The sequence below is a fragment of the Raphanus sativus genome, unplaced genomic scaffold (genome assembly GCF_000801105.2).
Source record: "Raphanus sativus cultivar WK10039 unplaced genomic scaffold, ASM80110v3 Scaffold1786, whole genome shotgun sequence".
NCBI classification, from domain to species: domain Eukaryota; kingdom Viridiplantae; phylum Streptophyta; class Magnoliopsida; order Brassicales; family Brassicaceae; genus Raphanus; species Raphanus sativus.
In genome coordinates, this window is record NW_026617095.1 from 1 (window position 1) to 12748 (window position 12748).

At 35.3% G+C, this 12748-nt stretch overlaps 1 protein-coding gene and 1 long non-coding RNA gene across 3 annotated transcripts; one reads left to right on the top strand and one right to left on the bottom strand.

The window, feature by feature from the left end:
* Nucleotides 1-4002: 4002 nt before the first annotated feature.
* On the bottom strand, nucleotides 4003-5667 carry LOC130504758 (uncharacterized). 2 transcript variants are annotated; one of them, XR_008941381.1, is made up of 6 exons: nucleotides 5408-5667; nucleotides 5204-5323; nucleotides 4953-5129; nucleotides 4792-4862; nucleotides 4260-4340; nucleotides 4003-4162 (listed from the first exon to the last, which is right to left on the bottom strand). It is a non-coding gene; the product is annotated as an uncharacterized LOC130504758 (long non-coding RNA). The 2 variants fall into 2 exon arrangements; XR_008941380.1 differs by having other exon boundaries at nucleotides 4003-4176; nucleotides 5408-5664.
* A 3150-nt stretch (nucleotides 5668-8817) lies between these two features.
* Nucleotides 8818-9286, top strand: LOC130504757 (arabinogalactan protein 21-like). The gene has a single exon (XM_056999384.1). It carries the CDS (start codon nucleotides 8917-8919, stop codon nucleotides 9091-9093), a length of 177 nt encoding a protein of 58 aa, XP_056855364.1. The 5' UTR covers nucleotides 8818-8916; the 3' UTR covers nucleotides 9094-9286.
* Nucleotides 9287-12748: the final 3462 nt, after the last annotated feature.

The window sequence follows — 12748 nt, forward strand, 5'->3', positions numbered from 1 at the left end:
AAAATCAACTGAAAAATAATATTTTAAAGTAATATTAAAGAGTTTCAATAATGTGACAAATAATAATTAAATATATTTATTTAACAACAAATGATGTTTTATTACAGAGTATATGAACACCTTCTCTTTTAAAACCCTGAATCATACGCGGCTGGTGCTCGTCCTGCTGCTATCCATGACCAAGACAGAAGCTAGAACCAGAGCCAAAGGAGTAAACCGAGCCATCCTGCGTCACAGCTCTAACAATAGTTCGGTCCCGTTGCAATTTGGACCACAGGGCCAATGCTTTGAAAAACTCAACTGCTTTGGGTACTGGACTGTCCAAGGTATTGTCATGGCCAAGGTGTAGTGTGTTTGATCCACATGTAAACACATGCCCTTCCCTTGATAGAAACACAGTGAGGTGCAGCCCCGCAGCAACCTTGCACAGAAGAAGAGTTTGTCAATCTTTAGAATATCACTTTGTTTATACATAAGATTGGTAACTATCAGTCTTTACCTGCTTACAGGGAGTTCCCTTCAAAGCCTCAACAAACTTAGGCCTAAATATTGGACGGTTAGTATATAAGTGACCAACAGAAATGCAATGAGTATCCCGACATGTGAGAACCTGTGCCAGATTCTAAACAGATTAATGAACACGACAAGCAAAATATAGACTCAATAGGACAGGTTTTTGTATAAACAGAAGCTACCAACCTCTCCAGATTGCAATACGAATGAAGAATGATTCTGAGTGGCTGATACCTGAGCAACTTGAGCAGAGAACGGAAACTCTATAGACGTAAATGCTACGCATAGATTAGTTTCTGGGCCATGCGCAAGCACACCAGACAAACTCGAACCGCAAGAATAAACCTTTTGAGTTGTTGGTTAAGCGACGTGTGATAGCTTCCCATTGTAACGTGCATCTGCATAAAGAATGTAAGAAATGCATTTGTGACTTCTAAACCAAATTAATCACAGCTACACTCCTAAAATCACCTCTGTTTGGAGCGCATGAATATTTTTGAGATCTCTATTGGGAGTTTGAAGTAGTCTTCATAAACTTGGAACTATTGCAGAGCCTGCAATATTGACCAAAACATAAATTGCATATATTCTTTCATGGTGAATTACTGTAAAAACATGAGAAGAATCGTAGGTATATCAGTTTTTAACCTCATGATGTGAAGCCGTAGTATGTACGGTGTAGTCCATTAATGGAACCTGTATGGCCAGTGATCAGATCAAGTTTGAGCTTATTCTTGTCTATTGTTGTATAAGAATATGTGGTGGGGGAGTTAGACATGAGTCAGAAGATTCAGAACTGAGAGACAGCATGAGTTCATATATTGTCGATAAAACCTGATTAGAACATGCATCTTTTCCTTCCATCTCCAGCCAATCCTTTGCCTCCAGGTTATAACATGCATCTGTTTGGTACCGTATCAATAGAGTATATTAACAGTAAGCAGTTCACCTTATTAAAAAAGTAAATCTGATCGAGGACCTATAAGGACGACAGAACATAAAGGAAATAGTTAGATAGAAGAAGCTTGGAGGAAACTAACGAAAGGTGTGTGGGTTCGAATCTTGTGATTAAATCAAGGTAACTAACCGTGTCCAGTGAGCTCTTCAGCTTTGTCTTTGTCAAGTGTTTCATAAATTGTCACTTACATCATCTATACCTAGAAACATACAAAACAAACATGAAACATCCAATCTCCGAGATATCACCTCACAGTATTACAAAATGAGATATATACTGTTTACGGTCACTTTCAGTTGTGTACACTGCTTCTGTATTCCTTGATCAATTTTGCTTCTTTGCTGGTAATGAGTAGACGAAGAGAGTAATAATAGGGGCTCATTGGGTCGCTCCGGATAGGATTCACTTCATGCGCAACCCTAAACGCCACATCGAAGTTACAAACACCGTATTTAAAAAACAATTCTCACCAAACGCTAATCGCAGTATCGTTCATTACATGAATGCGAGGAAGAGAAAGTGCTAGAAACACATCATTGAACATTACCTCGAGAGCGATTCAATTCCACTCAACTGATGGATCCGGCAGAGAACCTTCTTGCGGGGTGCGAACGTACTGGAGGTGATCTAAGGACATATACCTTTTCATCAAGGAGGACCATGTCAACTCCCATCAGCTCCCCAGAAGCGGAGGAGGGGCGTGACGACCAGATGGGAACAACGACCAGAATTAAAATCAGAGCGGAAGATTTGGGACGACACCGTTGTTTCAGGTTGTGTTGTAAGAAAGAAGAAGTAGGTTTGATTCTGTTCAAGCAGCGAGATTTTTTTTTTTTTGAGCAACGCAGCGAGATTTCTAGACTACGGTATTTTTACGAATCAAAGAGGAAGATTTTAGATTTTGTTTTCCAGGGATTTCATCTTTACAATTGGGAAGAAGGTAACTAAATTCAGCGTTATGGGAGAGATTGAAGGCCGGAGTTAATGGTGAAAACTGAGAACTGAGAAGTAGAGACAACGTTTCGTTGTCGAAGCAAAGCGTAACATAAAGGTTTAGTTGTAGTGGATGGATTAGATGGGCTTTCTTGTGTTAAGACAGAGGCCAATTCCAAGAGAATTATTTTTCCCATACGAAAATGTGTTGCATCAGAGTGCTGACGTGGCAGCATTGCCCCATCCTCCATAGTGACGTGGATTGCTGAGCATCCAAAGAAGTCTACTTTATTAAGATACTAGTGGTTGGCCCGCCCTACGGGCGGGATTCTATTACTAAAAATTATTATATTTGAAATTTTTAAAATTTACAAAGCTTTATTAAAACTATTTAAAATAGAAAAAAATACTATAAACTAACAAATAATTGTATATATTTTAAGCAAAAAAAATAATGGTATATATTTATTTCTCTTTCTTTTTAATTGGACAGAATAAAATAAAATTTGAAGTTTAGATTAATAAAATTTATTATTTCAAAAAATTTCAAGTTTAAATATTTGGACTAATTGTTTTTCAGGATAATAAATAATCCACCTCCCAACTCAATCAATAAAAATAAAATAGAGTTTAATGAAATAATTAAACCTAATATTTAAATACTATATAAATAGTTCCAAAAATAATAATTGGTATTTTCTAATTTAACAGCAAATGATGTTTTAGAATATATATATTTGTTTCAGTGCATAATTATATTTGAATGAAATTTCAATTATTTTAGTGGTTTAGTGATTACATTTTGTAAATCATTATATCTTTTGGTGAACTCTTTTAATAACAAATTTTTTGTTTAATTTTTTTTCAAGATATTTAAAATATTTTAAAATTAGTATTTTATAAACTAACAAAACATGATATTTCGAAGTATGAGCCAAACTGTTAAATTAGTTGAGCTCTATTTAATAGCAAATTATTTGTTGGAAGTTTTATTTTTACTTTAGTTACATACCACTTCATATCAAAGAATTTAATCAAAAAAAAGATTAATATGAGCCAAACTGTAACTACACAGAAAAAAACTTAAATATAATGGAACCATTAATAATCTGGAAATCAAAATAAAAAAACCGCATATAAATGTTCCCTGAAATTCGTTTTTCTTTCATCCATAGTTAATCTATTCTATAACTTTGTTTTTTTTGTTTTGAATTGAATCTATTCTGTAACTTTGTTGTTGGACTTGTATTGAATGAAAGCCTATAATTCATTTCTCATCAAATACTTCTCAGTTTTTACATAGTAACACCAAAAATATTATATAGAAATTACATAATTAAAAGGAACAAAATAATCGAAGAATATGTTAGCCTTATATTAAAAAGCCAAAAAAATATACACTACGAAGCAAAATGCATAAAATAATATTTTCACTCCAAACATCGATCTCCTTTCTGTAATTTCATCTACTTCAAGAGCAACATAATAGCATTTCCTACTATATCACTGCAAAGCTTCATGCAATTTCTTATGAAATGCAAAAGCTAGGCCATCGAACAGACTAACACTCACACATTCACATCGCTGTAAAGTATCAATGAAGATGAAATTCTTGGAGAATAAGATACCATACAAAGTTGTAAAAAGTTACAAACAATGGATTTTAAACTGTTGAGGCTTCCATTGTAGACGCAGAGTCAGAATTACACGCTGTATCCCATGTGTACCGCCGTTGATTGTGCTCTTGATTGCAATGACCTAGTCAAGAATGTCTTGAAAATATTAAAGAGGTCCGTGAGTACCGTGAAGAAATTATAAAGCAAAATATTCTATATAGAAGTTTAAAAGACCCTACTTTTTGAGAAAGCTATTGCTCACTCCACGCTTGTTGTCAAGATATAATTCGTTCCCGGTGTAGCGTCCAGAAACAGCCTCCCTGTAAGTAAATTCAATCAATAAACAGCCAACATAAGTGATTACTTTGAGAGCTTTTGAAACTGTCTAGCATCTATATATAGTTAGCAAGCGTGAATCAGGAGGTTTCTGAAATTTCTGAAACTTGTGTGGACTTCTTAATATAAAAACATGGACACAAAGGTTTGGATGATAGCTGAAATTTTATTCCTATAACAGAGTGGACCAAGAGTTACTGGGAGTTGTTTCTTATCTCCGACAAGTTTTGGGTTTATAATTGTTGCAACGACCCCCTTTAGTTCAACACCAGATTCTAGTAATTTTTTTATCTAGGTGCAGATAGCCTGTCAAAAACACTCAAGCATACATGCGTGTCCCATCAGTGGAAAATATTAGTTAATTATCATTTATAGCAGACACGCACATATACGTAAAACGGGGTACTGAATAGAGGCATGAGATTTCTCAAATACCTGTGAAGGCGTTGAGTGCTCTGAGTCTTTTAGTTGTAGATGGTTTGAACGCCTCATTTCTCCAACGTTATCTGCCAACCAATACAACTATTAGGGCTAATTCTCTGTGAAATGTATACTCATAATATGGAGTGATCGTTTAGGGATTTCAATATTAAAACCTGGAAATAAGTTTCTGTATTGGCTACTGACATGAGCTGCTCGTATTTTTGAAACCTAAAAACACTCCTTGGGGAGCAGTTCACAGTTTGGTCTGTGAATCTAATTGACACATGGGCTTCAGCAACCTTGAAGGTTGGATTGCTTCATGCAATATCGAGAACGCTTAGCTCCGTAGCCTGTGATATAAAAGGATGAGCATAAGAAAAAAAATGATTCTCATATTCTGTATGAAGAAGGTAAAAAGTCGTACCTTCGAATCAATAAGGACCATAGCAAAACAGATCAGTTCACTCCCTTTCTTAACATTCTGGGCTTCGATTTGGCTTCTCAAAATCGAAGGAGCCTTGTCAACAACAACCAGCCTTCAATTCTGTGAAATGAATTAGAGAGGTCGCCATGAGTCTAGAAACTAACAGAAGTTCTGCAATCGGAAAGGGAAAAGTATTAAGCTTACGTTTTCAAGCGATGTATATATACTGAATAGTGGAGTGAAGTCGAGAAGGTAGATTTGAACTTCTGGGAGATCGCAGCGAGATGAGGAAGACGAATTGACGACCTAATTCGGTAGGGGTTTCTTTGGTGATGGGCTTGGGCCCTATTCCGAATCTGAAACCAAAACGCACGACAAAAAAATAATAGAGCACTGAGGATGCGACACGTGTCGCGAAATGCCCACCCTTCCAGTGGGAACGTGGCGCAATGAGCAGCCAGAAAAGTCTGTTTTATATATTAAGATATATTAAGATTCATGTTTATCTTCGTTATAAGTTGAACTGATAGTAACAAATGTTTCCACCAAAAAATTATCGGTATCAGTGCTATACAATCACACCCATTTATATAATCTAAAACTGACAAAACTGTATATCCTTCACATATTTAAAATATCAATGTCTAGATTTAAAAGATCCTTAGCAAAGAAAAAGAAAAATTCAGCATGGATCTATTTTCTTAGAGGATTATGTAACTAATATAATGTAGGTGTTTTAAAATACTAAAATACAAAATAATTAAATATTTTAAAATTTTAAAATTTTCCAAACGGACATTTATATTCTTTTTGAATGAAAATATGTAAAATAATTGGACATTTATATATATTCAGTTCAGTCAACAGTTATATATATATATATAATTTCTTTTGATCACCCAACAGTTATTATATTATAATAGTGTATTCTTAAAAATTGGTATATTTATAACTATCAGTGTTCTAAAATGCGCTATGCGCTCGTTATGCGGCGACCCAACGCCTAGCGTATAGCTATATACGTGGACACCTAAACGAGGCCTAAGCGGATATTATATATATATATATATATATATATATATATAATAAAACTAATTGATAGTTATATAGTTATATATATATATACTAATTGATAACTAATATAAAAATAAAATAAAAGTAATACTAAAATATTATAAGGTTTTCAATACTAAGTTCTTAAAATCAAATAACTAAACAAGAAAAAATCTATCATCCTTGAATCAAATAATAACTAAAAATAAAATGTAAAGAAAAATAAACCAAACTAAAATGTGAATTATCATTCTTCTCCATCGTAAACTTGGTCTTCATCTGATTCCAAATTAGTACCAGCAAAATCTTCCTCTTCTTTATCGGAAATAAAATCTTCATCATGCAGTTCTCTAATCTCATGCCTCTCTTTCTGCACCACCAGCTCCTACACCGGTAGCTGATTCATGTTCTCCATCAACACCTTCAACAAGCCATTCTTGAGCATGAATAGCATCATCAGCAATTAATACATTCCTTCTGTTTTTTTTCTTTTGTTTAACAATCTTGTATTAAATTGGACAAATACAAGATTATTCATTCTGGTTGTACTAAGCCGGTTTCTCTTTTTTGTATGTATATACATTTTAAAAACAAAGTGATCAGTATTAAAATATAAAGTTCGAACAGTTTAGAATCATAAACCAATAAAAAAATTACCCCTTCAAAAGAACTCCAAGCTCTTTCACATCCCGATAAACTAGTAGTCAAAGACAAAATTCTCTTTGCCATTCTTTACAAATTAGGCACTGATGTCCCATAAATATTCCACCATTCAACTAATAAAAAAAACAAAGCTAAATGCAAGTTTTGACAGGTATATAAAATATTCAAATGGCTTTATTTTTTAAACATACCTGGATCATAATCATCTTTAATTTCTTCACAGCCTTTTATAACCCATGGTGTTCCAAAATTATCTTCCTTGTTCTTGTACTTATTAATCTCAGAATTGATGACATTGCTTTGCTTGGAGATGTCATCCAAAATTATCTTCCTTGTTCTTGTTACTAACTATTATAAATTTCTTTTGAATACCCAACAGTTATTATAATTGTGTTGATAAAAAAAGAACATATATTTGTTTCTGAGAAAGATTTATAAGTCCTGAGAAACAGCAAAAGTAGGCAAACAAAGATTTATAAACAGATTTCTGGACAAAGTAACTAGATTTGAATCCCACCAACAGTTATTTATATTATATTAGTGTATTCTTAAAAATTGGTATATTTGTAACTATTATAAATTTCTTTTGAACACCTAACAGTTATTTATATTTGTGTTGATAAAAAAAAGAAGGTATATTTGTTTCTGAGAAAGATTTATAAGTCCTGAGAAACATCAAAAGGAGGCAAACAAAGATTTATAAACAGATTTCTGGACAAAGTAACTAGATTTGAATCCCACCAACGGTCCATTACATTTCAAAGTAAAAAATGTTCCAACTTGGAACGCACTATGCGTTGGTCAATCGTCAGAAAAGTTTCACTTCTTATTTTAAGAATTAACATATGAATATTGGAATCTCACTTTCTCTTGCCGCCTTGTTTAAACAACTTAAACTATTTGTTGATTTAAGTGACAAAAAAACTATTTGTTGATTTAAAACTTCAACCGTTACTGATAACTCATTAAGGAGAATTATATATAATTAATGAAATTGAACAATAATAGAGAGAGAATAACTCGTTTCGATTTCGAAATGCTAAATAATTAAAACGGCAGCAAAGACTTCGTTTGTTAATGTCGACAAAGACAGCCCAGCCTTGAGCATATGACCGTGCATAGTTGTTTGTTGGTATGTTTAAGTATTTCCAGCTAGCTATTTATCATTCTTCTTCTTTGGTCAGTTTGATTTTTTTCTACAATGAATAATGATATGCTATTTGTAACAGAGTATTGCAATGATCAAAAGTAGACAAAAAAAAATCTCAAAAGTTATCAAAAATACTATTAACTCTTTTTGTAGTGGGGTTGCTGGTTATTTTCACAATTTGGTGTGAACGTTGAAACAAACCTTCCCTAATTTCAAGAAAGCACTTAAAACGGCTACCTGAACCATGATGAAATTAAAAACAGTACAAAGTGATTCTTGAAGTAGTATTCCCTTAAATATACAAGTATTGATGAAGATGATTCTGCAGCAAATATGTTAGTATAATTTAATATAAAAATGCGTTTGTAGACAATAAAATTTTACAATTTCTAGAGATTTTAAGATTACTGACAGCTAATCTCTGTTATATAAACTTAACTTTGATTTCTTACTTTTTTTTCTTCTGAACAAATGATTTCTTAGTTTTTTTAAAGCAAAAGTTATTGGGAAAAAGAAGGGACTAATTAACTTTGATGTAACTTGTTTTCTTTTGAACTCTACTCATGTGAATGAACACACAAATTTATTATTAACCAAAACAAAAATGAAAGTAAAAATTTTAAAATTGTGAGGTTGGAAAGAAAAAGGATAGTGGGTGAGAAAGAGTGTGGTTTGAGCCAAGAGACAGCCAATTTGCCAGCTGCAAAAGTCTCATTCAATTGTTGTATAAATAGACTATATACCATCCCCACAATTATTATCATCATAACACAACAAAACACACACAAAAGAAAAACAAAATCTCTCTTCTAAATTCCTGTTCTTCTTCCTACATTAAACATAACCAATGGCAATGAAGATGATGGTTGTTTTCATGGTCGTTGCAGTGGCTTTCTCAGCTGTAGGACAAGCAGCTGCCGCCACCGTAGAAGCTCCGGCTCCAAGTCCAACTTCTGATGCTGCCATGTTTGTACCAGCATTGTTTGCATCTGTTGTTGCTTTAGCATCTGGTCTTCTCTTTTGAGCCAAAACACACATTTATCATTCTTCTTTTTTTTTGGTTCATTTGTTTTATTGTTTTTGCTAATGAGTTGTGTGTCATTTGATTATATTGTTAATAGAGTGTTGTATTACTCTTAATGTAACCATCTGTTTCTCTGTGTTTTCTTCAGACTGTTTTATGGCCTCGTTAATCTTACAGTATGTCCAAAAATCCATCATAACTTGTTATGGAAGTTACAAAAATATCAGATGTAATTGATCTGGGTTCACACAAAAGATTAATAAGACAGAAGGGGTACTTAATCTGGAACCAATCATACGATGAGCTGTATTGGGAAGGATGTGTGGGGACCCTAGGATGCCGACTGTTAATGTAGTGAGGGCAGAGAAACTAGTGCAGAAAGTAAAATAGACACAAAGTTTGTTAACGGGGTTTGTTTCCTACATCCCCGGGACCTCGTCCAGATTTCATTGACTTAGAACAAGGAACAACCTACAATTGCTATATGGTACGACACACACGAGTGTCTACCACTCTTTTCTAAGGAGCACTCTACAAAGATTAGGAATACAACGGATCCCATCCGGACACGCCAGAGCACACTGTCTTCTACAGCTGCAATCTTCACAGACCTCTTCAATGAAATCTCCTTTGCTAAACTCTCCCTGAGTCTAGGCTTCGATCTTCCACTTCTCGGAAGTACTTCACCAAGTACGTCAGCACCCAACGCACACCAGTGATACAAAACGCATGATCCTCCAAGTACACACACAGCTCACCACGAGCTACACACGATGGTAACTCCACCACACAAAGCGTCAACACCAAGGACACCAAACTAAGTCCACATCAGACTCCATCGACAACTACTACAGACACTGCTTCGACACCGAGCAGATACACCAATATACAATGAGATCCTCTTACTCTTCTATACAAGATCTTACTTTCTCATAAGGCATGTCTATCCTTATATAGCAGACTAGAACTTATTCTCCACGTTTTTAACTCGCTCTCCAAGTCTTCCACTTGCTCTCCAAGTCTTTCCAATACACATAAGGTAACTTTCCATTTACCTTAATGGAAAACTTCATCTTCAAGTAAACTCCCTTTTACTTTATGGAAAACGTCCATATGTCTTCAAGCACATATCTTCTTTCCTTTTCCAAGCTCATCAAGTTCACGCACATCACAAAACTCAATCTATCATTCAGTTTCATCTTCATGAGACACGCCTGTACTACCTCCTGTAGTACTTCACGAACTGATACAGAACACCTATGCAAACTGCATCTTCAATCTCCTCCTTTTTGACTATGCATGTGCACTCATCATAACTGGCTTGAAAGCCACGTCTTCAATCTCCCCCTATGAGTCACATCATGGTCAAAAACCAACTCGAAGATCAGCACCTTCCAAATCTATGAAGAAATCCCATCACGCCATCTTCATCAATCTTAAATCAAACTTTGTATTACTTCCTGAACAAGTTTCTGTCCTCACTCTCCCAGATCACACCAGTAACTTAGGTGACCCTCTCTGATACCACTTGTTAATGTAGAGAGAGCGACAAAAACTAGTGCAGAAAGTAAAATAGACACAAAGTTTGTTAAACGGGTTCGTTTCCTACATCCCCGGGACCTCGTCCAGATTTCATTGACTTAGAACAAGGAGCAACCTACAATTGATATATGGTACAACACACACGAGTGTCTACCACTCTTTTCTAAGGAGCAATCTACAAAGATTAGGAATACAACGGATCCCATCCGGACACGCCAGAGCACACTGTCTTCTACAGCTGTAATCTTCACAGACCTCTTCAATGACACCTCCTTTGCTAAACTCCCCCTGAGTCTAGGCTTCGATCTTCCACTTCTCGGAAGTACTTCACCAAGTACGTCAGCACCCAACGCACACCAGTGATACAAAACGTTTGATCCTCCAAGCACACACACAACTCACCACGAGCTACACACGATGGCTAACTCCACCACACAAAGCGTCAACACCAAGGACACCAAACTAAGTCCAAATCAGACTCCATCGACAACTACTACAGACACTGCTTCGACACCAAGCAGATACACCAATATACAATGAGATCCTCTTACTCTTCTATACAAGATCTTACTTTCTCATAAGGCACGTCTATCCTTATATAGCAGACTAGAACTTATTCTCCACGTCTTTAACTCGCTCTCCAAGTCTTCCACTTGCTCTCCAAGTCTTTCCAATACACATAAGGTAACTTTCCATTTACCTTAATGGAAAACTTCATCTTCAAGTAAACTCCCTTTTACTTTATGGAAAACGTCCATATATCTTCAAACACATATATTCTTTCCTTTTCCAAGCTCATCAAGTTCACGCACATCACAAAACTCAATCTATCATTCAATTTCATCTTCATGAGACACGCCTGTACTACCTCCTGTAGTACTTCACGAACTGATACAGAACACCTCTGCAAACTGCATCTTTAATCTTCCTCTTTTAAATATGCATGTGCACTCATCATAACTGGCTTGAAAGCCACGTCTTCACCGACATTCACCATCATCATCATGGTTTTACGGTGCCTTAAGGCAACATGAGTTTCCATGTGACTCACCACAGAAAGAAAGCTAAAGATGACCCCCACGGTAAATGATATCGCATGAATAAACTAGACAACTTTATTTGCAATAAAAAAGGAACATGTAAAATGTTTAGGAACCTAAAACAAACCACCCGTACTCGCTAAATCTTTAGTTTCTTTTCTCATAGAGTAGATTAACCCTAAAGTGATAAAGATTGGGTATGTGAATATGTGATGCATATAATAAGGGACCATACCGTAGCATTTAAGTTCTCTTTTTTTTTAAGTTCTCATTTATATTTGCCTGGACATAAAAAAACAAACGTTTTTGTAACCAGCCGCAGCTAACATTGTCCAAATAAGCTCTATGTTAGTTTGTTTATGTCCTGATAATCATAAGTTCAATGATTAAAGACAGACACTGATTAACTTTTTTTATGAAAGCAAAATCTGAAGATAAATAGCTTACCATTACCAACATAAGAATCAGTAGAAGCAAGTACAATAATGTAGAGACCCTTTATTAACAACAGACAAAGTTGCAATCTGCCAGCTAACAAACAGATAGTCCCAAGAAGGTCCCAAGAAATAAATCTTTTTTTGTGTAAATGTTAAGATTTATACCAGATTTTTCTGTTTTTTAAGGTTGTGGAAATCCACTTGTTACATGAAAAGGAGAAATACAAGAAAATAAAATAAAGAGCAGCGAACAACACTAAGGCGGCCGAAAAGTGAGGGAGAAGAAGATTTGCAGAAGGGATGGAGACCCTGGTCTTGCAGGAGGAATGGATAGCAGATGATCTCGGATTAGTCTATCAACTCTAGGGATGATCCCTGCTTCAGAAGAGGCAACCTGCTTGAAGATGCGTTAGTTCCTCTCTCGCCAAGTACAATAGACATAGCCTGCATCAACAATTTAATTACCACTTGCAGCCTAGGAGAAACAGCAATCTGGTTAAGAGAAAGGATATCTGCCACAGCGAGCATCGACGACGGAGCAGCTTGCCAATTATTTCCTGAGAAATGAGTCCGAATAACGGAGACAAAAGGGCACAGAAAGAATAAGTGCTGGTGAGACTCCTGCCGTAGAGCAGA

What these genes read in the sequence shown, in the direction of transcription:
- LOC130504757 (XM_056999384.1), top strand. Translation starts at nt 8,917, where the DNA reads ATGGCAATGAAGATGATGGTTGTTTTCATGGTCGTTGCAGTGGCTTTC.